This window comes from Heterocephalus glaber, unplaced genomic scaffold (assembly GCF_053883595.1).
Source record: "Heterocephalus glaber isolate CG9 unplaced genomic scaffold, H.glaber_assembly_v1.0 deba00001481, whole genome shotgun sequence".
Classification (NCBI taxonomy): domain Eukaryota; kingdom Metazoa; phylum Chordata; class Mammalia; order Rodentia; family Bathyergidae; genus Heterocephalus; species Heterocephalus glaber.
The window spans coordinates 6,717,513-6,745,275 of NW_028258317.1; the positions used below are offsets into that span (position 1 = coordinate 6,717,513).

The 27,763-nt window shown below is 36.8% G+C and overlaps 1 protein-coding gene, 1 long non-coding RNA gene and 1 pseudogene across 5 annotated transcripts in view; 1 reads left to right on the top strand and 2 right to left on the bottom strand.

Moving 5' to 3' along the window:
- Positions 1–3,970: 3,970 nt before the first annotated feature.
- On the bottom strand, positions 3,971–4,858 carry LOC101705151 (small ribosomal subunit protein uS2 pseudogene; annotated as a pseudogene).
- LOC101705523 (protein NipSnap homolog 3A) lies at positions 4,813–16,537 on the bottom strand. Of its 2 annotated transcripts, XR_002396270.2 has the most exons (7): positions 16,143–16,537; positions 14,877–15,087; positions 13,559–13,717; positions 12,017–12,166; positions 8,303–8,389; positions 8,026–8,209; positions 4,813–4,971 (listed from the first exon to the last, which is right to left on the bottom strand). XR_002396270.2 is itself a non-coding variant. In XM_004848193.4 (6 exons), exons 1-6 carry the CDS (start codon positions 16,200–16,202, stop codon positions 8,133–8,135), a joined length of 744 nt encoding a protein of 247 aa, XP_004848250.3. In that variant the 5' UTR covers positions 16,203–16,537; the 3' UTR covers positions 7,372–8,132. The 2 variants fall into 2 exon arrangements, 1 of the variants encoding a protein (XP_004848250.3); XM_004848193.4 differs by lacking the exon at positions 4,813–4,971 and having other exon boundaries at positions 7,372–8,209.
- Positions 16,538–16,633: 96 nt separating this feature from the next.
- LOC110350016 (uncharacterized) overlaps positions 16,634–27,763 on the top strand; it is a 33,858-nt gene continuing 22,728 nt past the window's right edge. For 2 of the 3 annotated variants that reach the window (XR_015439971.1, XR_015439973.1), the window contains exon 1: positions 16,634–20,947. This is a non-coding gene — a long non-coding RNA (uncharacterized LOC110350016). The remainder of the gene's footprint in view (positions 20,948–27,763) is intronic. The other variant, XR_015439972.1, reaches the window with a different exon arrangement.

The following is a 27,763-nucleotide window of genomic DNA, read 5'->3' on the forward strand; positions in this document are numbered from 1 at the left end:
GTTAGCATCATTCATTAATATAACAAATATTTGTTGAACTTTGTATGCCAGATACTATTTTAGGTTCTGGGGATGCAATGTTTTGAAAAACATAACACTTGTTTTAATGAATTTATATTCCAGCAGAATATTTAGCCAGCAATCAGTGGTATGAAGAAAATAAAACATTGGGCCGGGGATTTAGCTCAGTGGTTTCGCCACTTGCTGCGCAGGGGCAAGGACCTGAGTTCGATTCCCGGTACCAAAAGAAAAAGAAAAAGAAAAGAAAACATAGTAATGGAATAATGGTGGTTAGGAGTCAGAAACACCCATCTAAGAGGACATTTAAGTTCAGATTCAAAATAAGCAGAAATAGTATTTGAAGATGGGTGCCAAGAATATTGCTGAAAGAATGCTTATTGCAAAAACCTCAAATGGAAAATGTTGAGGGGGAGAAAAGAGAATTGCAACATTCCTGGTTCAGTTATTGAGGGGAGCGGTAGGGCATAGAATGAGGGATGGGAGGAACCAAATCTCAGGATCTCGCCACCTTTCTCAAGGTATTTAGATTTTATGCTTGTGTAATGAAGAACACTATAGGGTAATGGTGTGATCTAATCCCTGTATCAGAAAGAATGTGGGTTGCTATGAAAAGAAAGGGCAGTAGAGAGGCTAGGAGTGGTGGTGGAAACCCAGGAAGGAATGGTAACATTCAGTATCTATTTTGGAGATACAGCCAGCATGGTTTGCTGTCAGCCTGCATGTAAAAGATAAGGGAAAGCTATATCCAATTGCTCTTAGTTTGTTACCTAAACTAGAAGATGGTTGTGTTAAAAAAGCAGTTGGTATTTCACTCTTGGAGCTCACAGAAGATAAAAATGTAGAAATTAATTACACACATACATATACACTGGTTTTAACTCTTTATGTTTTGGTATTGAACATTCTAACCTAAATAGGGCAAAAAATGGGGGATATTCTTGATCCTGAGGTTTAGAAGGAAAGCTTTCAAGGGAAACTGAGAGGGCCTGGCCTATGAGGATGAGCATGATGTCATACATTGAAATTCAGAGAACTGTGTGTTTCAGGAAGAAAGAAGTTGTCAGCAATACCTCAAACTCTGCTGGGAAGATAAGTGGAGGCAGAGAATGACCAGTGAATTTGTTAAGACAAAGGTTTCTAGTAATCTTCGGAAATCATTTCAGCAGATTTATGAGATTCAGATCTACACTGGATGGGTTCAGGTAAGAATGAGAGGTAAAGAGGGGGAAAATGTGAAAGAGATGATATAAAAAGGAAGACAGTGAAAGCGGGAGATATACACAAATCTACTGGAGAATTTTCCTCTGAAGGGAAGCAGAAAACAGGACAACAGCTAGATTATAAAATTTTATTTAGATTCTTTTTGTCTGCTAATAGTATGTGCTGTCATTGGCATCATCTTTCCTTTCTGATTTGTTTTGTTTTTAATTCTTTAGGATTTATGCTAATCACATACTGTGACTCCATTTACCTCAAGTTCTGGGCCAACTAGCTCAAACAAAAGAAACCAAACCATGTACTCCTCCAGGAGAAATGTGCTTCTTTCCACATGATGCTTATGGGAGAGAGTGTTGTACATTACAGAAGTTATGAAAGAGATCTCCACCATATTGCAGGTTCACTCTTTTGATGACAAACTGCTATAACTTCAGTTGCCACAACAGTCATGTGCCTAGGGTTTGCTCAGTAGGTTATGATCTGGTGCTGAAATGAAGTCCAGAGCCCAAATCTACAAGCACTATTAGCCTGTCCTTTGGGAATTATGAGGTGGGATTTAGAACTACACCAGGTCAGTCACATCGCTGTTTCTCTTCTTGGGAGTACAAATACCTTCTGGGATAGCAACTTATAACCAACAGGCAATAGTGCTGCTTTTATTTATTGATAGCTCTCATAGCAATAGCTTCCATTGATCATTTACTGTGTATTCAAACAGGATGGTAAAGTACTTCCAATGACAGTCATGTAATCTACTGTTAATGGAGGATGCTATGAGGCATGAAGGGATAATGGACTATTGTTTTTAAACACTCAAACATCCTGTTTTAGTCTGTTTTTGTTACAATAACAAAATACTGGTGTCTGGGTTATATATATAATGAAATGAGGCATTGTACAAATTAATTTTGATTGTCAACTTGAATGGATTAAGAGACTTCTGGAAAGGTGACTGGATTGTGAGAGCACTAACCTCATCAATGGTTTAACACATTGAGTTCATAGCTCAATGGACTATTAGGTCATGGGGCCTAGTTGGAGAAAGTGGATCATGGGAGTGTGACCTTGGGGACTAGATCTCCTCCCTGACTCCTTCCTCTCAGGCTTTCCCCCTGCTCCCTACTTCCTGGATGCCATGAGTTAAGCAGTTTTCCTCTACCATTTCCTTCTATCATTATGTCTCTGCCTTTGAGCCAACTTGCCATGGCTAAAACCTCTGAAACCGTGAGCAAAAAAAAAAAAAAAAAAAAAAAATCAAAACAAAATCCTAAAATACAAAAATCCCTTTTTAAAGTTGTAGATGCCAGGTATTTTCTCCCAGTGATGAATATCTGACTAATACAGGGATATTTAGCTCACAGTTTTAGAGGCTGAAAGTACAAGATCAGATGGCTTCATTGGTTCAGCTTTAGTGAGGGCCTCATGACAGAGGGCATCATGCTGAGACTATGTATAAGACAAAGAAATCAAATGAAAAAACAGGAAGTCAGAGAGAGTTAGGGGCCTACAACTCTCTGTCTCTCAAGGAAACCAATAAGGTTTCCAAGAAAATTATACTAACGTCTTCTGCGGATGGCACCACCAATGACCTAACTACCTTCTGTTAGGCTCCACATCTTAAAAATTCCACCATAATATGACCATCATAATGGGGACCAATCTTCCATTACATTAATCTCTGGGACACCCACTCAAACTATGTCTAAATGATAGCACATCTCATATGTCAATTCAATCAACAAAAATTTACTGAGGGCTTACCAAGTGCCAGGCACTGGTGATACTACAATAATTAAAACAAAAACCCCTGCTCCCATGAAATTTAGTTTCTCCCAGCAGGAGACATACAATAATAGGTCATACATAAGTAAAATACTAATTATGATGTAAGTGACATAGAGAAAAATAACAGAGGGAATAGGGATAGTGTCTCAGTTTAAGCTGGTAGAACAGGCATAATTCTCATAATTCTAGAGGCTGGGAATTCTGAGATCAGGGTGCCAGCACTGGTTCTGGTGAGGGCTCTCTTTCTAGTTTGCTCGCATGGCAAAGACAAAAAGAACTGAGACTCTTCATCCAATTATAAGAACACCAATTCCATCATAGGAGTTCCTCCTCCTCACCTAAACCCAATTATTTCCCAAAGGCCCCACCTCCAAATACCTTCACATTGGGGATTAATGCTTCAACACTTGAATTGGGGGTGGGGGAGGGATCCAATCTATAGCAAATAGAGATGCCATGGGAGAGGACTACAATTTTAAATAAGGATGTCAGGGAAAGCTTCATGGTGCTTCTGGGTTAAGACCTCAAGAAACGGGGAGATGATTCATGAGGATCCATATCTAAGAGGGAACATTCTATACACAGAGAACAGACCTCAAGACAACATTAGTGGGTCAAAGAAAATCCTCTTAGGCCATACTTGGAGCTGGAAGAGAACTAGATAAGGTAAAAGGTAACAAGAAGGAAGATTATGTAATGTCCGTTAGGTCTCTGTGAAGGACTTTGGATACTTACTCCAAATGAGATAAGAAGGTACTGGGGTGGGAGGTGTTGAGAAAGAGTAACAGGATCTGGCTAAAGTGTTTTGTTATCTGGCTGCTGTGCTACACTTGATGGGAACAAGGACAAGAGATAAGAATCTTTTCTTTTTTTTTTTTGGAAACTGGTGTTTTATTTTCCATCAACCTTATTTCCATTTTGCCTAAGTGTCTGCAGAACAAACAGCTCAAGACCACTCAGTGGTGGTTCCTACCCACTCAGTGGCCTGAGCAGTGGGGGCTGCAGACCAGTCTTCCATGGCTGGTTGAGCACTCCAGTCTTCCATAGGGAACTGCTGAATGGGCACAGAGGGCACCTGCACACCCTCAGACCAGTCTGCAACTTCAGGCTGAGCAGCAGTGAACTCTGGAGCCGGTGCAGTCCATTCGCCCTGAAATTCCTCCTTGGTCACAGCCTTTTCAGCAGCAGTCTGCTCTTCTTTTTCAATCTCTTCAGGATCCCTGTAGAAGTAGAGATCAGGCATGACCTCCCATCAGTGTTCACGGGAGATGGTGCCATGCATGCGCAGCACTTCCCGGGCCAGCATCCACCACATCAGACCCACTGAGTGAGTCCCCTTGTTGTTGCACGGGATGGCAATATCCACTTAGCGCAGAGGAGAATCTGTGTTACACAGAGCAATGGTTGGCAGATTGACCTAAGACGCCTCCGTGAGGGGCTGGTGGTCAGCCCTGGGATCCATCACCACCAGAAGACGCGGCTCTCGGAAGGCTGCCTGGATCTGGTTAGTGAAGGTCCTGGGAGTGAAGCGGCCAGGGATAGGAGTAGCTCCAGTGGCAGCCGCAAACTTCAGCACAGCCCGCTGGTCAGTGTTCCTAGAGGATATGACACTGACATCAGCAGGGTTTTCAACGGCGACTATGGCTCGTGCTGCCAGCAGAAGTTTTTCCCAGGTGCGCTTCAGATTTATGATGTAGATTCCATCACTCTTCCTTTTGTAGATGTACTGTTCCATCTGGAAATCCAGGTTGGTGCCACCTAAGTGGGTTCCTGCGGGGAGGAATTTGAGGACGTCCTCCTCCTTTATTTGCAGGACATCAAGGGCTCCGGACATTGTGAAAGTTTCCCTGTAAGTTACGACGGGAATCACGAGCAATGCCGTATGGACCCCGGCTGGGGCAGCGCGGAAAAAATCCAGATGATGATTGGCTTCAGCCAGAATGGTGGCTGTAGAGATGAGAAACAATCAGATTCTAGATTTTGGAATTTGCTGACAGACACATAATGTGGTGTAAGAGAAAAGAAGGCAATGAGAACAACTCTGAGGTTTATGACCTGAGCAAATGGAAAAATCGAGTTGCCGTTAACCAAGATAGGGTTTTTGAGTAAAGATCAAGAGCTCAGTTTGAGGCAAGTCATGTTTCTAATAGATAAAATTCAGGTGAAGGTACCTGGGACAGCACTGGGATAAGGCTGGAATTCAGGAAAGAGGTATGAACTGGAGGGGCTGACAGCATACAGATCCTATTTGCAGCCATGCAACAAGGAAATGATACAGAGAATGAGTATAAATAGAAGAGAAAAGAGGTCCAAGGAATATTATAACATGAGAGGTTAAAGAGATAAGGTGGAGACTAGAAGATGCTCATGAGAAAAAAAAGGCTAAAGTAGTACTGTATTTTGAACTACTAATAAGTCAAGTAAAATGAGCACTGGGAGGTAAGTTCCACAAGGGCAATTTGGCTGTTATGGTGTTCAGAAAATGTTTAAGAGTGAATGGGACAAAATGGAGGCAGGAAGTCTGGACATCTCATTTGATGGGTACCTTGTTGGAGTCATGTTAAGTGAAAAAAGTGAAGCTGGCAGTTTTTATTTTTAAAATATGAGAAAATAATAGCATATTTGTATGCTGAGGACTCAGCTCAGGGGAAAAATGTAGACAGAAAAATTGCTGGAGCCACAAATCTCAGCAAGTGTGCATACAGTGGAGGGGTTTGCCTTCACTCAGAGCATGGACTGTTCATTCAGAACAGGAGGAGAAAAGGTAGGGAAGCCAGGATAGAGGAAGTTAGACAGATAGGGCATAGGTCCTAAACAGGGAGGGTAAGTGAATTAGCATACCAAAATGGACAGACTATCAGGGTCCAATAAAATGCAAGAGACAAAGAATAGGTCCTTAACCAAATGGGAGAGACACTGGAGGAAATGAAATGCAAATGAAGCTGCTGGCTTTCCAGACTTCCAAGGTCTACCTGCAACCAAGAACATTCCTGCTTTCTGTGTCCTACACTGGTGCCAAAAACTGTATAAAAAGTCAATGGTCCTAAACATCTATGGTGGCAGCCTTACGGAACACCCCTTTCAGCGGAGCAGAGAGCCTCTCTTACATTCTTTCTAATAAGCATGAATTTGGCCATTCGCCACTACTTGCTGTTCACTGTTTTGATGGCTTTAATCTTGATTGCCCCCAAACAAGGTACTGTGAGCTACAGGGATCCAGTTACACTAGGGCACATAAACTTGGCTTGAGAAAGTGACATGGGGGTGGGAACTTGTACAAAGTCTTCTGATTGTTTTTATTCCATCAGCTGAGAATGAAAACGGGGGAGCAGGTGTTGGTCATCTAAGAGACTTGAATAAATGAAAGACAGAAAAGTACAATACTACTAAGATAGGAAGGCGTATGTATAAATTACTTTCATCTTTAAAATAGACTTGTTGGAAGCAAATCTCTGTTATCTAAGTTTTAAAAGGCAGTTGGAGCTAAGTATATGAATAGGTATATGATTTAAACCAAGTGATCCTATTTTGGCTCAAACCAGGGAAGCCCTTAAGGTAACTCTGAATGTGTTCATTATAAAGATCAAAGTGGCAGTCTTCTTCTCACTGATGCTTTATTATAGTATGGATCAAAGACAACTGATGCTCACAGTCCTACAATACTACAACATTCTGAAGCAAAATGTTCAAATATCTTTTATTTTCAAGTTAACTTTGAAATTTTAATTTAATTTTAATTCTTTAATTGATAACTTATGTATATGTTAATATCAAGTGTGTATCAAGTCTCCAAATTTCACATAAATGTGACATGTATTAAGACCCTTTGAACTATGCATGGAGAATACTGAGAGGCATGTGTCTGTATAAGTTGTCACTGTCTGCCTTTCCTGAATAACATCTCACATTGTATAATAGTCCAGCTAAATTACAAAGCATCTGCAGCCTGACAAAGGAGAGAAAACCATATTTCTATTTTCCAAATTTCCATTGAAAGCTAATTCATAATTTACTACAGTATTTTACACTAACAATATATTTTAGAAGTGGAAAACAATATAGCCATAAATACAGACTATCATGAGAGCCTGGGATAGCAAGCCTCATTTTAGAAAAGTAAAGGCATCAGATAAAGTAGAAATTAAAGATGTTTCAAGAAGAACTCTTGGATATCTATGGCAGTACTTAAAGAAACCCTCTTTCTGGGGTTACCAGAATGCTATTTTCATGATGTAACTTAAGATTTATAATAAAGATGGCAGGTTATTGCTATGTCTCTATCCTATAGCAACACAGACCTCCAGTGGGAAGGACATAAATATAAAACACACATTTAAAAAATCAAAATGGATATGTAGGCTTTTATTATGGCAAACATTTTCATAATTATAAAGATCTCTTTAAAACAAATGAATGTCTCAGGATCTTTGTGAAGGGACCCAAGGCGAAGTCAAAATTAATAAAATTGTTGTGATGAATATATTTCAGCATATAAGCCAACAATTCTTCTCTAGATTTTTCATGCTGTGACATAATTACATTATTTTTCAAGTCAGAATAACCTAATAATATGAAAACCATGATTAATACAGAGATGATACTGTACTTTTCCAAAGTAAAGAAATGTACTTGATCTATTATTTTTATGAACCTCATTTGATGTCACAAAGAAAACTTTATCAGCAAAAATATTTTTAAATCTCAGAAAAACAAACAATGAAGAAGATAGTGTAACTTATTTAAAAATGTATATTGTAAGGTGAGGAAATATAAAATCATTATGTGAATATAAGAAAATACTATATGGCAAAGAACTGTCAAAATACAGAAGACATTGAGAAATGAATGAAGAATCAAGATCATTAAGTAGCGACAACTATTTCTAATGTATAATTGATACTAAAATGCCATAGGGAAAATGAACAACTATTTCCTGAAGTGGTAGTGACAAATGACAGAAGTAGCTTTAAAAATTGTAAGGAACATAGTGAATTAACTTACCACCTCCTTCAAACAAAAGTGAGAATAATTTTCTTGGGGGAATTTAAGCACCATCAGCAGACACATCCTATACCATTTAATGAAATGCTTGATATTTTCAGTACCAACTACTTCAACGGTGAAAATGATGTAGGAATCAGAAGCATATTCTGTTGAGACTCTAGGTAGTTGACACTTTCCCGAACTGGAAAAACATTTCACAAGAAGGTATATAACGTTATTGATGACTGAATCAAGTTTGTTCTAAAAATAATCCATGCCTAGGGAAGCAGCTTACCCGCTGCCACAACTCTGGGATCCTCATGAGATTCATGTCTCCCAGCTGCACGACTATCAGCACTCTCGTTCCACCAAAGAACATGAACTGTGGAAATAAATTGTATGTTAGTCTTATATTAGTTTTTTTTATAATAGTTTTTAATGTTAGTTTTTAAATATATAATATTTCACAGGAGTCAGAGATTTGGAATAGAAATTTATACATCAATTAAACTGGAAATAGGAGCCTGAAGGGGAAATAAAGTAACAGTTAAGAACAACAATTAAGAATAGACCCATGTCTCATGCATTCCATGTCTCATGCATTCCTACATTTTATTTTAGTTTTAGTTTTTGTTTTTTTGGTACCAGGGATCGAACTCAGGTCCTTGCGCTTGCGAGGCAGGCGACAGAACCACTGGGCTAAATCCCCGGCCCGACTACATTTTATTTTAAAAAGCAGATCATACAAAATTGTGCTTACTATAAAAAATTTAGACACAAAGTAGAAAATAAAAATCAGTATCATCTTAACTGCCAAGGTAAACCGTTAATATATATTTCCATTTTATAATTATAATTTTGATTATAATTTTAATTATATTATATATTTATTATAATGCAATTATATTATAATTAAAACAATTATATTTTAATTATAATAATTATAATTTTATAATTATAATAATTTTATAATTATAATTATATTTCCATTTTGTAAACCAAATTAGTCTTATTATATATTATGCTTATAAAGTTAAAAATCAATGACAATATAGTATGTAAATGATATTAATTTTTAGAATTAAATTTATTTTGATTGATACATTAAAAACATAAAAACTATACATATTAACAGGGCACCATGTGATGTTTATTTTATTTAATGCCTCTAAGAATTTTTCCTTGTCTATATAACTCCTTATTTTCCCAACTCTTCATTGTTAATTATTTAGATTACCATCAATACTGCAGTATTCTACAAAATAGTGAAACAGAGGGGGCCGGGGATTTAGCTCAGTGGTTCTGGGGCCTGCCTTACAAGTGCACGGTCGAGAGTTTGATCCCCTGTACCAAAAAAAAAAAATTCAATAGTGAAATAGATGTTCTTGTACATAATTATAATTTGGTGTTAGCTGTAAAGATTTTGGAAAGTACATGGAGAAAGTAAGAACAATTTCTATTCTTACCACTTCAAAAGGATCACTTTTTAATTTTGGTGTTTCAAATCAAAACTTACATATATCTATTTACTTTTATTTATGTTTATGTATTTATATTCACACAGTATACATATTCAATAAGATACAGGATGTATACAATGTATATGCATTTCTACTTCTGCATTGTGAGCATATTTGTTATATAAATAGGGTCATATCATGTTGTTGCTAGTATTTCCTTATTGTGAACAAAGCTGACATAAACCTCATTAGAGCAGCACTCACATGGATACCTATAATAATGTCCATGACCATGAGTACTAACATTAATTGGATGGTTATTATGTTCGAGATCTGGTTTAAGTATTTTCCTGTATTAACTAATTTGGTGCTCCTATAATCTAGGTGGTAGATTACTATTACCATAATTTTATGGGTGAGGAAACTAAGGCAGAGTGGACTTTATGTAACCTACTTAAAGTCACAAGGTAATGAAGCTGGGATTCAAATAGGCAATCGAAATCTAACTATTTTCTTTTTCTTTTTTTTTTGGTATGGGGGATTGAACTTGGGTCCTTGCGCTTGCGAGGCAGGTGGCGGAACCACTGAGCTAAATCCCCGGCCCCTATTTTCTTAATATAAACTCCTAAAATTTAAATTGAGAGAGCTGAAGAGTGCAGCTATTTTTATATAGTAAAAATACTATACACTTTGCTTCAGTAATGATGTATCAACTTATACTCTTTGTATTATCATTCTCATACATCACTGAAAATGAATTTAAGTTTAAGAAATTTGCACACATACATTTTCAGTAGCTTTTGTTCATGTAAAAGTTATACATGTCCAGTGTAGGAAATTAACAGACTTAAAAAACATCTTTAATCTTATCATTCAAATGTGACTATGGTACAACATATTTTATATCCTTTCAAATTTTATTCCTGCATTTTTATACACAACTATTCATATTCCCCTCAAAATGATACTGACAAAGTCAATACAAATGTCTTTTTATTTGTATTAGAAAATTTTACAAGAAAAAATTATGCCAATATGAAGCATATACAGTAAACACACACTTAATTTTTCCCTGACCCTACCTAACACTATAACTATATGTGGGTCTTTGCTTGATGAAAAAATGGTATCTTATTATTTTAATTTGCATCTTCTTTAAAATATACTTTGTAGCTATCTATATATCTACTTTTGCATATATTTTCTTTTTGCTTTTGAATTTCATTTATAGTGATCTGGGACATGCAGAAGGTTTGAACCTTTGAATGATAAAAGCATCAAATTGACATTTTACCTTCTCCATAGTTTCTTCATTCACTTTTTGGCTTAGAAATATAATTGTAGTCCTCACCCATATTATTATACAAATTCATTGATATTTTATCTTAATAATTTTACAACTTTATTTTTTACAATGAATTTATAATGTCTTTTAATTTTAACATATGGTATGACATAGACATCTAACAATTTTTGTAAATTTTCTCTTCTTCATATATTTCCCAACTTGAAAACACATTTTTTTTTTCTGTATATTCTGGTTATTTTCTTTGGATATATCAAATCAAGAGCTAGGTTTTGAATGGGTTAGGCTCAAGCTCTCTAGAAGATGCAAATTAAGATGCAATAAGATTCCATTTTTCACCAAGCAAAGATCTCTACTGAGTATTCTATTAGGGATGTTGAAGAGGCAATTGGATACAATGAATCCTTCAAATAGCTTATGAGCTATTTTTAATCATTTATTTTTTCTAGATGAATTTTACACACACTTTTTAGAGTTTACCACAAAAGTCTTTCCGAAATTTACACTGCAATTATTTTTAACTTTAAGAATTAATGACTTAAACACATTTTATTAAATAAAGTTAGTCTATCATCTAATGTGTCTATGCATCCATGATAGAATGTTATGAGGTTATTATCAGCCACACATTGTTTCTAGTCTTGTCTATATCTGATAACATTTTAGTCTTCAGATTCTCATGTTATTTTTATACATATAACAATATTACCTTGCAGTAATAGAAAATGGGTATTTTTTTTCCTTTGGGCTTCTGTTTTTAGCATTCATAAAAATATACATTACACCTTTCATTCAGAAACTATATGTCTACTCCAAGTAATATTACTTTGAGGAAAATCAAGAAAATAATACTTAGAGGAAAAAAAGATGAAAAAATAATAGTTTCTTAAGGATCCTTCCAATTCTTAAATTTTATTATTTTGAAAAAAGTAGTAGTTCATCATTTGAAACAGGCTCCAATTAATATTCTAAAAAATTAACATTCTAAAGAAACTAAGATTTAAACCAGGTTTTTCAAACCTTTAAGTTACACAAGACAAAAAATAGCAATTGGGCTGGGGATTTAGCGCAGTGGTGCTGCGCCTGCCTGGCAAGCGCAAATTCCTGAGTTCAAACCCCAGTACCAAAAAAAAAAAAGTGGGGATTAAAAAAAATTACATAATATAATGAAAAAAGGAAACTGACTCAGGAAACATAGCAGATCACCAATATATGTAAAATTAGAGGAAGCAGACAATTGTACCTCTGTTGAGTGCTCCATATTCTGTGTGGAAAACACCAACTAGTTTTGTGTAGCCTAGATCAACATGGGCTTTAATAGCCCTTTTAAATGCATCACCCCACAAAGCAGGACCACCAGGCTTCATCTGAAAAGTAGCGAGTTCATAGACTCCTAGAGTAGGGAGAAGAATAATTATTTCACAAAACATATTAAAGTAATTTTTAATCATTTTTTGATTCCAAAAGTACAAGACTAACTTCTTTATACATACTTGAAGGATCCTCCATATAATATATTTATTCAGCCATATTCATTAGTTGTTCACATTAACTTTTCTTGCACTTATGTTTAGAAAGTCTGTGTATGTTTAAGGATTACTTGTGAAGCTTAATCACAGAGAAGAAAAGGAAAAAGGACTAGAATTTATATATACGGTATTAGCTAAAATAATTTTAATCCGTAAACTTTCCTGATACAACTGGGATTTTTGAACAGTTCAAGACTATGAAAAAGAAACTAATAAGAGAAGTATCTTCTGATCTTGAATTTTGAGAGGAGATATTTTATTCTTTGTATAATTTCCCCTTACAGAATTCCATTTCTAACAGGACTAACAAGTGAACAGCTGACCTGAAGTTATATCTGAGTTTTTGAGACAGAAAAACAAAGAGGGCTTTATTAGTCTTAAATATCCAGGTTAACGCTTGTAAAGCTTTTTGCTTCGAATCTGAAGAACAGGGTGAGTGGACATGAAAAAAAAAACCTAAGGGATAAGTAGACCAGATAAGAAAAGTGATAGAAACATACAAATTTACTAAAGAATTATGAACAATATAAAGAGAACCAGGACTTGACACTGCCAGAGAAGCCAAAATTTTTAGATAGTGCTGAGACAGGAGGATAAGGATCTCTGTAAGACTTCAAATTTCCTATAATCTAAAATACACTACAAAACTGGGAATAACAGGGTAAAATAACATAAAATTTAAATTGGTTTATAGTTTTCTAATCTGACCTTTGCTTTAAAAGTGAATTAAGGTAATAGTTTAAACCAGCAATTTTCAAATTGAAAAATAAGAAAAAGAAAGATACAAAAGTTGTGTTACATTAATATAGCTTAGCAACTTTCAGATAATTCATTCCTTCCAAACAGTTCTATAAACAAAGATGTACTTAATAATTTAAGGTTATTAATAATTTTGGGGAAATATATTATATTTAACTCTTCAGAGTATTTAAAAATTATGAATTTCATACATTTCCCTTACCTACCCACACATGGAATCCCATCCCAAAGTGTAATTTCTCACACTTCCCAGAGCAGGTAAGACTTCTTTTATAACAGCTAAATTTACCAATCCGTGAAATCTCAATATGGGAAAGTTCTCCATTAATTATTTTAAGGATAAGCTAAGAGCTTCGATTTACTCTTATATCCACAATCATAGCATGTTGACATATAAAACAAAGAAAGAGTTTTGTTTTTTCCACTAGTGTAGTACTTTGATTTTTTATTACTTGAGATCCTTAGCACTGTATTCATCAAAACAAGGGAAAACATACCTTCTTTTTCAGGCCTTTCTATTTTGCACCATGGGACCAGATAAGTAATCTCATTCTCTTGTTTATCAATGTGACCCAAATTAGGAATGAGGAAATGTTCTTGCCATTCCTTATCTTTGGCCAAAGCTTTCCGAACTGCAGTTCGATGAGCAAAATTATCTATGGGAGAAAAGAATTAAGAAAAATTTTAATTTAAAATCATCTATACTTTTCTAGATTCTATGCAAATCAGCAAACATTTACCCACAGGACATAGGAACACTGTTATGCTTTTGGAAATGCCAACCTGAAGAGATGTGACATTTGGTCTCAAGTTGCACATGGTCATAAGCGGAACAGAAATGCAAAGGACAACTGTAATGTCCTACAATGGGCTTTATAGGTTCTACTACCTTGCAGGTAGCTGTGTGAATTAGGTAGGTTATTGTACTTTTCTGTCTCAGTTTCTTATTCTGTGAAATGAAGATAATAATATATAGACCTCCGGGTTTGCTGTAAGGATCTTTGGATATCCTCAAACCCTGATATGGACTATTAAGTCTGGACACTGGTATAACAAAGATTCTGTGGACTCTTGGAACTTGTTCTTTTTTCTTAGGGATATATAAGCTTCAATATGGGAACATTTCTGATTCCTTTCCTTTTACCACCCTAGAATAGCAATAATTCCTAAAAAGAAACAAAGGTGGTCTCTAAACATAAAAGTATTATTAAGTCCCAGAAATGAGTGAGTCTTAAAAGTTAACTGTCAGTTCCCTTCAACTTCCACTACCTAAAGCCCCCAAACATTTGAATTATGTCTACTAAGATGCTGGTCTCCAGCCCTACCTTTGTTAATAAGAAACAAAGCCTTGCTAATAAGAAACATTGGGCATGGTGGCCCATGCCTGTAATCCTAACATTCAGGAAGCTGAGACATGAGGATCAGTTTCAGACCAGTCTGGGCTTTATAGCAAGCTGAAGGTTTATCTGAACTATGTAATAAGACTCTACCACAAAACAAAGTAGAAAAAAAAGATAGTTTTCTTTTTGTTTTGTTATCTTAATCTAATTGAGGTCTTAAAGTACTACTTTAAATTTTTCAGAAACTATCTTTTCAGTAAACTATTCTAAAATTTTTTCTGAGAATTAGTCTGGTTCATCATGTTATAATTTCATACATGAGACTACATGTTCCCATGCATAATAACTTTAAGAGTTTGAGCAAAGGGTCCTTACAGATGGACAACTGTATGTAATACAGATCCAAGAAGTAAGCCTCATGTAACATGCATCAGAATCAATATAGCACTCAATACTTAATTGGAATGACTCATACCATACTTCCAAATATGAAATGTTTTGTTCATTCTGCCTCCAAATTCTACACTCCAATATCCAAGCAATTCAGAATGAGCTGTCCGAAGATGAACATTTTTCTTTAAATTTTCCAGGAACTCATTCATTTTTGAGGGTTTAAGATAATAGGTACGAAATTCATAGAGTGTTCCATCCTTTTGTCTGGGGCCTGTAGCAAAAGACGAGCACACCTGAAGAAAGATAAGGCAAATTTAAATATTTGGGAGAAGATAGGTTTATTATGTTATAACCAAATCTGAGTGTGGCAACAGTTGGCACCCCAGTCATCTTGTTTGCTGTTCTCCTGTCAACTCCCCACAGAATTGTGTTTCTGTACAGTTAGCAGTAAAGAAAACTACTCTTAAATATACTGAATGCATCGCTACTGTTTCCTACCAAGGCTTGACCTTCAGCCACTTTTAATGAGAATTTGTTCACATCAAAGCACTGGAATTTTAATATTCCTTAACCTGAGAATTGCAATTAGCATTGTCCTAAGTTTACACAGTCAAAACTTATTAATCAAAATTTTATCATTAGTCAGTAACATATGTGCTTAAATGATGCATCTAGAACTTTACTAATTCTGCATTCATGTCTTGGCAGGCATGATGAAAACGTATTTACTAGCAGAAATTTTTTTAAGTTCTTAAAACACGGAAATTATTATTATGTCAAAGTTATTTCTTACTCACTTAAATACATCATTGGTCAAAAATAGGACAGCAATGTAACAAATGCAATAGGGCGCTACATGCTATTTAACTGCACTGTTAACACAGTCAGTGGTGGACTGTATTAGGGCATTTGGTGCAAAAAGGGGGTCGGTTCGTCGCTAGCGGCTGATGGACCAGACTCCATTTACTTTCAGTGTGAATTGGTCTAGACTTGTAACCCAAACAAGAAGCAAGGCAGCACCAGGGCCCGGCAACCACGTGACAAACGCTCCAGGAGGCGCAGCTGCCTCGGACTGGCGACAGTGGCGCTCCAGAGCCGCTCTGGAAACCAGCTGTCACCCAGTACAGATCCTCGTCCCGGGCTTCCTAGCGGTGCCTGTCCTCCTCTGCGTCCTCTTCCTCACGCTAATCCCGCCCCAGATCAACCCGCTCCCACCAGAACCTGGGCTGCGGTGCGGAGCTCAAAGGTTTTAAAGCGACCCGACGGGAGGCGGCGCGCATGCGTGGGGATTGCACGCCCCCCCCCCCCCGCCCGCAGTGCTGCTCGGGCGCGTCCCCGCGGCCAGTACCTGAGGCGCGCGCGCCCGCGGGGCCAGACCTCTGGTCAAGGGACTTCCGAAGGCTAGCATGGCGCGGCTCCGAGCGCTGAGGAAGGCGGCGTCCGGTGAGAGGTTCCTCTCACAGCTTCCAGATGGGAGAGGCTCGAGGAAGGAACAGTGGGTGGTGCGCGCAGGGGCGGGGCTTGGCGGTTTGGCTCCGCCCCGCGCGGGAGGCACTGTCAGCCCCGAGTCTGTGGGTTGGGTGCTGAGCCTTTCCTCCCCTTGTTTCCTCAGACGTTGTGGGCCCCCAGTCCAGAGGTTTTTTGAGAGTGGGCTGACTGCTGAGCCCGATCCTTTCCACCCCTCTGGGTCACCTGTTCGTCCGCGCAGTGAGCACTGTGTAGAATTCCTGTGTTCTGTGCGGAAGTGTGCAGGAAGGGCGGGTGTGGGGAGGCGGGGTGTGTAATGCTTTGCACCTGAAATCGTGAGGGTTTGATCTTGTGTGATAGACTGGAGCAGAAAGAAGCTTTTTTTCTTCTCCATCCTAGTTGCCACCCCAGCATAACCTTGGAAGGCTCCTAATAAAGATTTAGGTTAAATGTTTCTTAAGACCAAAGGAATGGTCCTTATATGAGAAATTAAAATTTAAACGGAGTGTGAAATCTACTACTTCTGTCAGAATTAAAAATAAAACCTCAGACTGCTGATATAGTCCTTATTATCCTAGAATAACTTCATTTAAGATTTTTGAGCTGTTTTTATAATATGTATTTTTATCTTTCTCAGGCATATTCTGGTATTTCATGATTTTTCAGTCTTGGATAGCATCTATTGACTTGTAGGATGAGGATTTAGATTTCACACTGTATCACTGGACAGAGTTTGAGTGGGTTGTTAAAAGCTGTGATAAGATATCTAACTCACCCAACTTGTAGAATTGTAGGTTTGCTGATGTTGTTGCTAATATGGAGACCTTTTTCCTTAATGTCTGCTTTTCAGGGATACCCTCCATGTGTGTTTAATTATAGGCTTTTACGTCTGTCCCAGGATCCAATAACCTGTTTATTTGGGTAGATAGGCTGCAGTATATTTGGCCCAGTACCCAGTTCTAAAGACAGTCTAGATATTAGCATACAGAGAAAACTAATTAACAGCAACAACTCTATCACCTTGGTTACAGTAATAAAATCTAGCTGTCAAAGATAAACTAGATGTTGACATACCGTAGTAACCAATAATGTACCACCCTTAACCATAGAAAGGAGATCTATAATTAAAGTATAGACACTAAGACAAACCAAATATTGACCTACAGTAAATATTTACTATATAGAACAACTTTAACTCCATTAGAAATAGAGCAGTATTTAACACTAGTAGTGAACTGTCTAAAAATTCATAAAAGATTCATAAAGCTTAATAGAATTAATATGAGAAAATGAATAAATGGAAACAAAGTCTTTGTAGATAGGGAGGGCTGGAGGGGTTGAAGAGAGGGCAGGGAAATGGGGAAAAAAATAAGAACCAAGATAGATTATGTAAAGGTGCAGATTTCCGATGATGAATGTCATTAATTGTATACCTAAAATGTACCAATAAAATTAATTTAAAAAATTCATAAAGATTAATGATTGTACTAGTAAATATAGACAGGGTGGGAACTAGAGAATGAGAAAAATAAAATTTGAAATATTAATGGAAAATGAGGAGGAGAAAAAAGTGAGAGGGGATTATACTGAAGAGTGACAAGTAATTAAAAGTATTAAATAAGAGTACCGAAAAAAACAGTGCAAAATAAAGGAAAAAAACAAATGAAAGGAAAAAGCTAAAAGGAGAAGAAAAAGAGACTACACTCCACACCCCCCTGCCCCCCAAAAAACCGTGAAAGAAAAAGGAAGAGAAAAAGAAAAGAAAAAAGTTGTGTCAATTGCAAAAAAAAAAAAAAATCCTCAGGGTTTTTTTTTTGGTTTGTTTGAACTCCGGTCCTTGCGCTTGTGCAGCAGGCGGCAAAACCAATGAGCTAAATCCCCAGCCCCAATCCTCTGTTTTTGAGTGAGTTGATTCTTTCTAAGATCTAGAGTCTCTGAATCCAGCAAGTCATGATTTTCTCTGAGGGCTTTTCTTGGGCCTAGTGCTCTGGGCCATGTTGGTTATTTCTCCCTCAGGTTGTGGACTGTCCTGTTGGTTACCTTCTCCCCTGGGGTGATGGCTGCCTGTAGGATCAGGTTGGTTGGTTGGTTGGTTGGCCCGAGATTCTGGTGGTCGTTATTGAGGAGAAGCAAAACACATAAAGGGCTTGGAATCTGAAGGTGGCCATGACCAGGGGGCAGAATCCAAGGGCACAGGTTTCCAGGGGCGAGTGACACAGAGGGGACAGGCTCCTCTTCCATCTGTGTGGGTGCCGTGGGTGGGCCAAGAATTAAACTGTTGAAACTTGCATCTTTAAAATTGTCTTCATTCTACCAAATCTCTTGATTGACAATTTGAATGGGTACAACCTTCTACATTAGAAATCTTTATTCATAATTTTACTCATTTACAGTAAGTTCTAGTACAAAAGTCATGAAATTGGAAATGCTGATTCTTTGTATGAGGATTGTTTCTTATTCTCTGTGGAAACTAATGTTTTAGAGGGTGTTTTTATTTTTATTTTTTGGTTTTGTTTTTAAATCCAGTGTGCTTCACTAGCTTACTAATAGACTCATCTGGACACTAAAACTGAAAAACTTATTGTTTCTTGAATTATTTTCTTGTTGATCTCAAGATCTTGTCTTACTAGAACACTGTGCCTCATTTGATCCTCTACTTTTCTTTCCTGCTCTCCCTCAGAGACAGGGTTTCACAGTATAGTCCAAGTTGGTATGGACTCAATACCATTTGTAGCTCAGGATGACCTTGAGCCCATGGTGATCCTCTTGCCTCAGCCTCCCAACTGCTCAGATTGCACGTGTATGCCTCCAAGCCCAGTTCTTTTTATTTTGTGTGTGTGTGTGTGTGGGGGCTATATCACAATTTTATCTTTTAAATTACCTTATTTTGTTTTTAAATTTCTGCTTTCACAATATTTACTTCCAAGTGCTCATTTTTTACTTCTTCCCCAGAATATATCCTTATTTCCCTCTTTCTTCATAACTGTCATCCTTTTGCTTGGTGAGTTCAATACTTTTATCTCTCTAATGATATTAATTACAGGTACAGTATTTTATTTTTAAAATAGTTACTGTTTTAGGTCTTCTTCCTGAGTTGTTTCTTTTTTTGTTCAACCTTTGTTATGTTTTCTGATTTATTTTCTGTCTTTGTTACTAGATATTTTTCTAAAATTTTTTTGTCATTTCAGTTGTTTTGCAAGTTTTGTAAATGTTGTTTCCATGCAAAGAATTTCTTAGGGGAGTGGTTCTTAACCTTTTTTTGTGTAATAAACTTTTGGAAATCTTGTGAACCTATGGAATTCTAATGCTTTTATATGTTTAACAAATATATATGGTTGTAAATAAACTGAACTGTGTTGAAAGAGAATTATTAATATATGAATCAAAGTATTGAAAAAACATAGATATATGTTGTTATTAAGACTTTAAGTGATAAATCTAATGGTGGATATAAGATAATTTTGTAGTGATAAAGAGAAAAGAAATTTTGATGTATTTGCAACTGTTGTAAATGGAATTTGAAATATGTTTGATTTTTTTTGCCTTTAAAAGTCACAGGTCCTGATAAAATACTGTAGTTTATTGTCCCCCCTTTATATAAGCAAAGGGAATGGTTAATTTTAGTTAGAAGTAGGTGTGATAAAGATATAACTTTTACCCATCCAAGTTACCAGACCTTCTCAGTTCTATCAGTAGACCTCTTTGGGGCAAGTTACAGGAAGTTACAAACTACTGCTCTAGAGTATATACCCAGGAGTGGGATTTCTGTTATGAAACTTATATTCATCTTTGCTAAATAGTGCCAGAATGTTTTGTAAATTTATACAGCTTATAGCAGTGTGTGAGGTTTTAAACCAACTTTTTTTATTGCTCATCTGGCCTGATGAATGTGAAGATGTATTTTTTATACCCCATATAATGAATGCTATCAGTTGCAGGGTGGTGGAAATTATGGAGGGCAAAAGAAAAAATCTGCTTGATGATGTTCCTGCTTGGTTCTGCCCTAAGGTCAGGCTCATGCAGCTGCACAGAAGGAAACAGAAGTGGGTCCAATGCTGGCCCAGCAGAGTAGGAGGGCAGTAGCTACATATGAACTCTGCATGCTTATGTTCTGTTGCTCTGTCACTGGGTAAGTGCTTTCATTTTTTAGTTCCATCTTCTATAGCCACTAGATAGTGGCATAGACTTGTCTTTCTTTCATTAGGTGTTAAACTGTGCACATACATCTATATTTATTTCTTATAATTTATCAGTATTTAGTTTGGTGTTAACTTACTGTTTTGTGATACTTGATTATGTGTCAGAAAAAAACATTTCAGTAAGGACATGTCACTATCATGTTTCCAAAGGCCATTATTATTATTATTATTATTATTATTATTTTACAGAGGTTAAGAATAGGAAATTTTATTGAGGGAGAGACAGCTCCTGAGAGAGACAGGAGGGGACCTGGAAAGTGGGTTGCCCTAGGCTCAAGCCTGTGTTAAAAAAGAGAGGTTTGTTGTGTCTTTTCCCCTTCCTAGGTGTTTCAGGATACTGCCTACGATTTTCTGATTCCTTCTTTATGATAAAAGTTCAGATGTTCCTCTATTTCTTATGATGGCTGGTTGGTAAACAGCTTACAGGAAATCAGAACTCATCAGATTAAAACTTCCTGTGAAAAACATACCAAGTTTTCTGTTCAAGGTAAGTTAATAGTGCTTTTAGGAGTAGGCTTCATATTTAAAATTATTTTCTTCACATCTCAGGACAATTATTATTAAAATATATTTTGTAGCTTTCTTATGTCCTGGGAGTTTTCTGAAGTTTCTTCTACTTAGCACAAAATAGAAACTGAAAAGAAAGAAAAAGTCATAACTTTATAGATCCTTTGTATAATTCCTGCTTCACACTGTTTTTCATTGGAAATGAGCTATTTTTTGAGCCTTTGTGTTCTGGAATGAATCCATATTAATAGAGTATTTTTATGATAAGCTCTTAAACAAGTTTGAAAGAGTTATTTGATTGATTAATCTTTTTCTTGTTCCTGTTTAGCTATGGTTCTTTTTTTTTTTTGGTACCAGGGATCAAACTCGGGACCTTGTGCTTGCGAGGCAGGCAGTAGAATCACTGAGCTAAATCCCTGGCCCCTATGCTTCTTATTTTTAAGAGCTTAATGTATTCTGAAATCACATCTCCCATTCCTACATCACTTTCTTTAAGGGAGTGTCAGTGATACCTATTTCACAGGCAGATCATCACATTGCAACATGCCTGTATCAGGTAGGTGCTAGATGTACATTGTACTTTTTCTTTATCCTCTTTTTTTGGTTACTCTCATTTTACTTTGTGAAGTTGATATTTCTGCTTTGCAGGGTAAAACAAAAATAGAAAACAAGATATTCACAGAGGTTAACACTCACCAAAGGTAACAAAGTAAATTGTTTAGACCTGGCTTATTCATTACTCTACAGTATTCTGGGGTATGAATATACTTAAACTTTGTTGTCCCTTTGCTACTGATAGTTAAGTATTTCCATATGCTTATTTTATAAATAATGTTTCAGTGAATAACTTTGCATACTTGTAAATGGAATGACTGAATGCACTTCACTTCACTAGATCCTGCTTATTTTTTTTATATTAATTGGTACATTTTAGGTATGCAATACATTTACATTTATCATTGGGTGTTTGTACCTGAACATGATGTATCTTCATTCTTATTTTTTTCCCCATTACCTCTGCGCTCTTCACCCCCACTACCCTTCCCTATTTACATAGACTTTGTTTCCATTATTTTTCTTTCTCATAATTTTTCCTTTCCTTTCTTCCCTTTCTCCTTCCCCTCCTGCCACCCCTACACCTTTGGACCTTTTCCTATTTCAAATGATCAGTTATTCGTTTTAATCATTTTCATCCTTATTTACACTTTCAGTTTCTCACACTAGAGATACTATTCGGTATTTACACATGTGTCCTATTTATTTCACTTATGAGTATGGCCTCAATATGCATCCATTTAGCTATAAATGTCTCTAGTTTCTCATTCTTTATGGCTGAGTAGTACTCCATTTTATAAAAAACCACATCTTCTTTATCCAGTTTCCAGTTGATGGGCACTTGGCCTGTTTCCATTCCTTAGCTATTACAAATTGTGCCGCTATAAACATGGGTGCACATATATCACTGTGGTATGATTCTTTTAATTCTTTGGGGAAGATACCCAGTAGGGGGATAGTTGGGTCAAATGGGACCTCTGGTCCTAGTTCTTTGAGGTATCTCCATACGGATTTCCACAGTGGTTGTACCAGTCTGCACTCCCACCAACAATGGAGAAGGATTCCTTTCTCTCCACACCCCCGCCAGCATTTATTATTGGTTGATTTCTTGATAGCAGCCATTCTTTGTGGGGTGAGGTGGAATCTCAGTGTTGTTTTCATCTGCATCTCTCGAATGACCAGTGATGTTGAACATTTTTTTCATATATTTATTTGCTGTTTTTACTTCTTTGTCTGAGAAATGTCTGTTCATTTCTGGTGCCCATTTTTGAATTGGGTCTTTGAATTTGGGGGAGTCTGATTTTTTTCAATTCTTTATATATTCTAGATAGTAGACCTTTGTCTGAGGTACAGCTGCTAAAAATTTCTTCCCATATTGTAGGTTGTCTCTTAGCTCTGTTGGTAGTTTCTCTTGCAGTGCAGAAGTTTTTTAATAAGATGAAGTCCCAGTTGTTGATTCTTTGTGCTAGTTCCCATGTTACTGAAGTTTTGTTCATAAAGTCTTTTCCTATGCCAGTGTCATTGAGAGTTCTACCTAACTTATCTTCCAGAAAGTTTACTGTTTCTTTCTTGATATTTAGCTCTTTAATCCACTTCGATCTTAGTTTAGTGCACGGTGGTAGGTATGGGTCTAGTTTTAATCTTTGGCAGGTTGAAATCCAGTTTTTCCAACACCATTTATTGAACAGGCTATCTTTCGTCCAATGATGGTGGTGGGCTCCTTTGTCAAAGATGAGGGGGCTGAGTATGTCTGGAGTTGTTTCTGCATCTTCTAATCTATTCCACTGATCCTTGGGTCTGTTTCTTTGCCAGTACCATGCTGTTTTTATCACAGTAGCTTTGTAGTATAGTTTCAAGTTGGGGATTGTGATACCCTCAGCCATGTCTCTGTTGCCCAGAATTGCTTTTGCTAGTCTAGGTTTCTTCTGCTTCCAAATGAATTTTTGGATTGTTTTCTCTAGTTCTGTGAAGTATATTGTTTGAATTTCAATCAGTACTGCATTAAATCTATACAGTAGTTTTGGAAGTATGGCCATTTTCACTATATTGATTCTTCCTAACCAGGAACAAGGGATATCTTTCCATTTTCTTATATCCTCTTCGATCTCCTTCTTCAGAGTGCTGTAGTTTTCAGTGTAGAGGTCTTTTGCTTCCTTTGTTAGGTTGATTCCTAGATATTTCATTTTTTTAGATGCTATTGTAAAAGGAATTATTTCCCGAATTTCTCTCTCAATGGGTCAGCTATTTGCATATAAGAAGGGTATTGTCTTTTGAGTGTTGACCTTATATCCAGGTACTCTACTGACTGTCAATTAGGTCTAGAAGGCTTTTGACCGAGTTTTTTGGGTCTTCTATGTAAAGTATCATATCATCAGCAAATAATGACAGTTTCACTTCTTCCTTTCCTATCTTTATTCCTTTTGTTGCTTTCTCTTGTCTAATTGCTATGGCTAATGTTTCCAGAACTATATTGAACAGGAGTGGTGATAATGGGCATCCTTGTCTTGTTCCTGATTTTAGCATTAAAGTTTTCAGGTTTTGACCATTTAGTATGATGTTGGCTGTTGGTTTTTCTTAGATAGCCTTAATCAGGTTGAGATAAAGACCTTCTATTCCAATTTTCTGTAGCGTTTTTATCATGAATGGGTGCTGGATTTTGTCAAATGCCTTTTCTGCATCTATTGAGATGATCATATGGTTTTTGTCCTTGACTCTGTTAATATAGTGTATTGCATTTATTGATTTACAGATGTTGAACCATCCTTGCATCCCTGGGATAAATCTGACTTGGTCAGGGTGTATGATCTTCTTGATGACCCTCTGTATTCTGTTTGCCAGTATCTTGTTGAGGATTTTTGCATCTATGTTCATTAGGGAGATTGGTCTGTAGTTCTCTTTTTGGATTAGGTCTTTCCCTGGTTTTGGAATCAAAGTAACACTTGATTCCAGGAAAGAATTTGGAAGCCTTCCTTCCCTTTCAATTTCCTTGATGAGTTTAAAGAGTAATGGCTATAGTTCTTCTTTAAATGACTTGTAGAATTCAGCAGTGAACCCATCAGGACCTGGGCTTTTCTTTGTTGATAAATTTTTTATTACATTTTCAATTTCACTCATTGTAATTGGGGTGTTTAGAATTTCTATATCTTCTTCATTTAACTTTGGCAATTTGCATGTATCTAGGAATCTGTACATTTCTTCTGTGTTTTCCATTTTATTAGAGTACAGGTTCTCAAAGTAGGTATTGATGATCCTCTGAATTTCTGCTGGATCTGTTGTGGCTTCACCTTTTTCATTTTTAATTGAATGGATTTGAGCCTTTTATTTCCTTTTTTTGATAAAGTTGGCTAAAGGTTTATTGATTTTATTTATTCTTTTCAAAAACCAGCTCTTCGATTAATTGATTTTTTTGTATTGTTCTCTTAGTCTCCATTGCATTGATTTCTGCTCAGATCTTTATAATTTCCTTTCTTGTACGAGCTTTGGGTTTGTTATGCTCTTCTTTTTCTAGGAGCTTGAGGTTCTGCATTAGGTTATTTAACTGAGTTCTCTCTGTTGTCCTAATATGGGCATTCACTGCTATGAATTTCCCACGTAGAACTGCTTTCATTGTGTCCCACAGATTTCTGTATGTTGTACTGGCATTATCATTTACTTGTAGAAACTGTCTAATTTCTTCTTTAATTTTCTCTGTGACCCATTGGTTGTTCAGGAGAGTGTTATTCAATTTCCACGTGTTTGTGAGTGTTCTGCGGTTTCTTGTGTTATTGATCTCCAATTTTATTGCACTATGGTCTGATAATATACAAGGGATAACTTCAGTTCTTTTACATTTACTTAGATTTGCCCTATGAGCTAGAATGTGATCTATTTTGGAGAATGACCCATGTACACCTGAAAAGAATGTGTATTCTGATTTTGTGGGGTAGAACACTCTCTAAACATCTCTTAAGTCCATTTGTTCAATAGCTTGGTTCAGTTCTAGAATTTCATTGTTAATTTTTTTCCTAGATGATCTGTCTATTTGTGATAGAGGGGTGTTGAGGTCCCCCACTACAATTGTGTTAGTGCTTATTTGGTTTTTCATGTCCAATTATATTTGTTTGTATAGTTGGGGGCATTCGTATTTGGTGCATAAATATTTAGGATTGTCATCTCTTCCTCTTGGATTGTTCCCTTCACAAGGATGTAGTGACCATCTTTGTCTCTCTTAATTAGTTTTGGTTTGAAATCTACTTTGTCTGCAAATAAGATTGCTACCTCTGCTTTTTTCTGGGTTCCTGTCATGTGGAGAACTGTTTTCCATCCTTTTACTTTCAGTCTATGAATTTCCTTTTGAGTTAGGTGTGTTTCTTGTATATAGCATGTTGTTGGACTTTGCTTCTTAATCCATTCTGTCAGTCTTTTTCTTTTGATTGGTGAATTGAGGCCATTAACATTGATAGTTATAATTGAGAGATATTGACTCATTCTGGCCTTGATGTTTTATTGTTGTTGGCTCTTTTCTTATTTTTCTCCCTTTCCCTTTAGTGCCTTACCTTGTGTGGTGTCTTCTCTCTGTTGGCCCTCATGGAGTTGTGACCTTCATTGTCTTTTTCTAGGATATTGCATAAAATTGTTTGGAGTGCTGGTTTGGTGTTCATGAAATTTCTCAGGTGTTCTTTGTTGTGAAAGTTTCTAATTTCCCCATCGATTTTGAAAGATAATTTTGCAGGATACAACAGTCTAGGTTGGAAGTTATTTTCTTTTAGGGCTTGAAGTACTTCACTCCAGGCTCTCCTTGATTTGAGGGTTTGTGTTGAGAAATCTGCCGTGATTCTGATGGGCTTTCCTTTGTAGGTGATTTGTTTCTTTTCTCTAACTTCCTGTAGAATTTTGTTCTTCTGTTGGGTTTCTGGGATCTTGACTATTATATGCCTAGGTGTAGATTTTTTTTGATTGTGGCTGGGTGCAGTTCTGTATGCCTCACTTATCTGTGTGTCCAATTCTCTACCTCTGTCTGGGAAGTTTTCTACTATTACTTCTGTGAACAGTTTTTTATGTCAGTTGTACTTTCTCCTGTTTTTTCGTGGACTCCTATCAGTCTTATGTTATTCTTCTTTGCATCATCTAGCAGCTGTTGGATTGATTTCTCATGGTCCCTTACTATCTTTAAGAAATCTCTGTTTTCATGGTCCTTAACTGCGATCCTGTCTTCTATATCTGATATTCTGTCTTCAGATTCTCTTAGTCTGCTCTGCATGCTTTCAATGGAGTTTTTAATCTCTCCTGAATATCTGTTTCAATCTGTTTCATGGATTCCATTTCTTTCTTATGATGGGCATTCATGGCTTCCAGCATGTTTCTGATCTCATCTATTTTCTTGTCTGTTTCTGCTCTAGAGCCTCTAATAATGTCTTTCACGCTACTCACCATCTCTGTATTTATCTGGGAGATTATTTCTCCTTTGAATTTTTCTAGAGCCTCATGTATCTGTTTTGTTGCTTCCTGTGCTATCAGTTCAGGGTGTCCAGGTGGTTGATTATCTGACTTTTCCACCTCATTTCCCCCAGAATTTCCTTTTTGTGGCGTGGAAGCCTGCGTTTGTGCCTTGCTTAAATGTCTTCTCATTTTTGTTTTTGGTACTGTCCTTGCTTTAATTCCTGGGTTGATATTTCAAAATTGTTTAATGCAGGTATCTTTGTTGCTTGTGTTTAAAACCCTTGTGTAATGATTGCTTTTCAGAGGTGTCTTCCATATATGGCTTGTGTTTAGATTTTGAGGCTCTAATGACTCTGAGGCTATTTTATTTTCCTTATACCAGGAAGGAAAACTGATTAGATCAATCACAACATGTTAGGCCAAATGTTACAATCAGCAATACCATAGCATCCAGCGCAGCTTAGAAAATGACAATTTGTGGTAGTTATTAATCTATCACATTTAACTATGTGAAGTATAATCCCCTGTGCCTCTGTAGTGAGGGACCAGGTAGCAGACGAGCTGTAAGGCAGGGCGGGGTGGGGGGGGATGGAATTGGGCGTTGCAGGCGCCCGTGTGGCTAAGCGGAGCACCAGATGAAGGCTGTCCTGCTTCCGGGACCTCACCGTGCTGTGGACAGGAACCGGAACACAGCCGAGGAGCCTCGATCCTTCTTATTTTTTAAGTACCAACACATAGTCCTACAGGCAGTGCATGGAATTTCCTTTCTCCACATTCTTGCCAAATTTTATTATAAAACTTTATTATTTGGTTCCGTTTACTA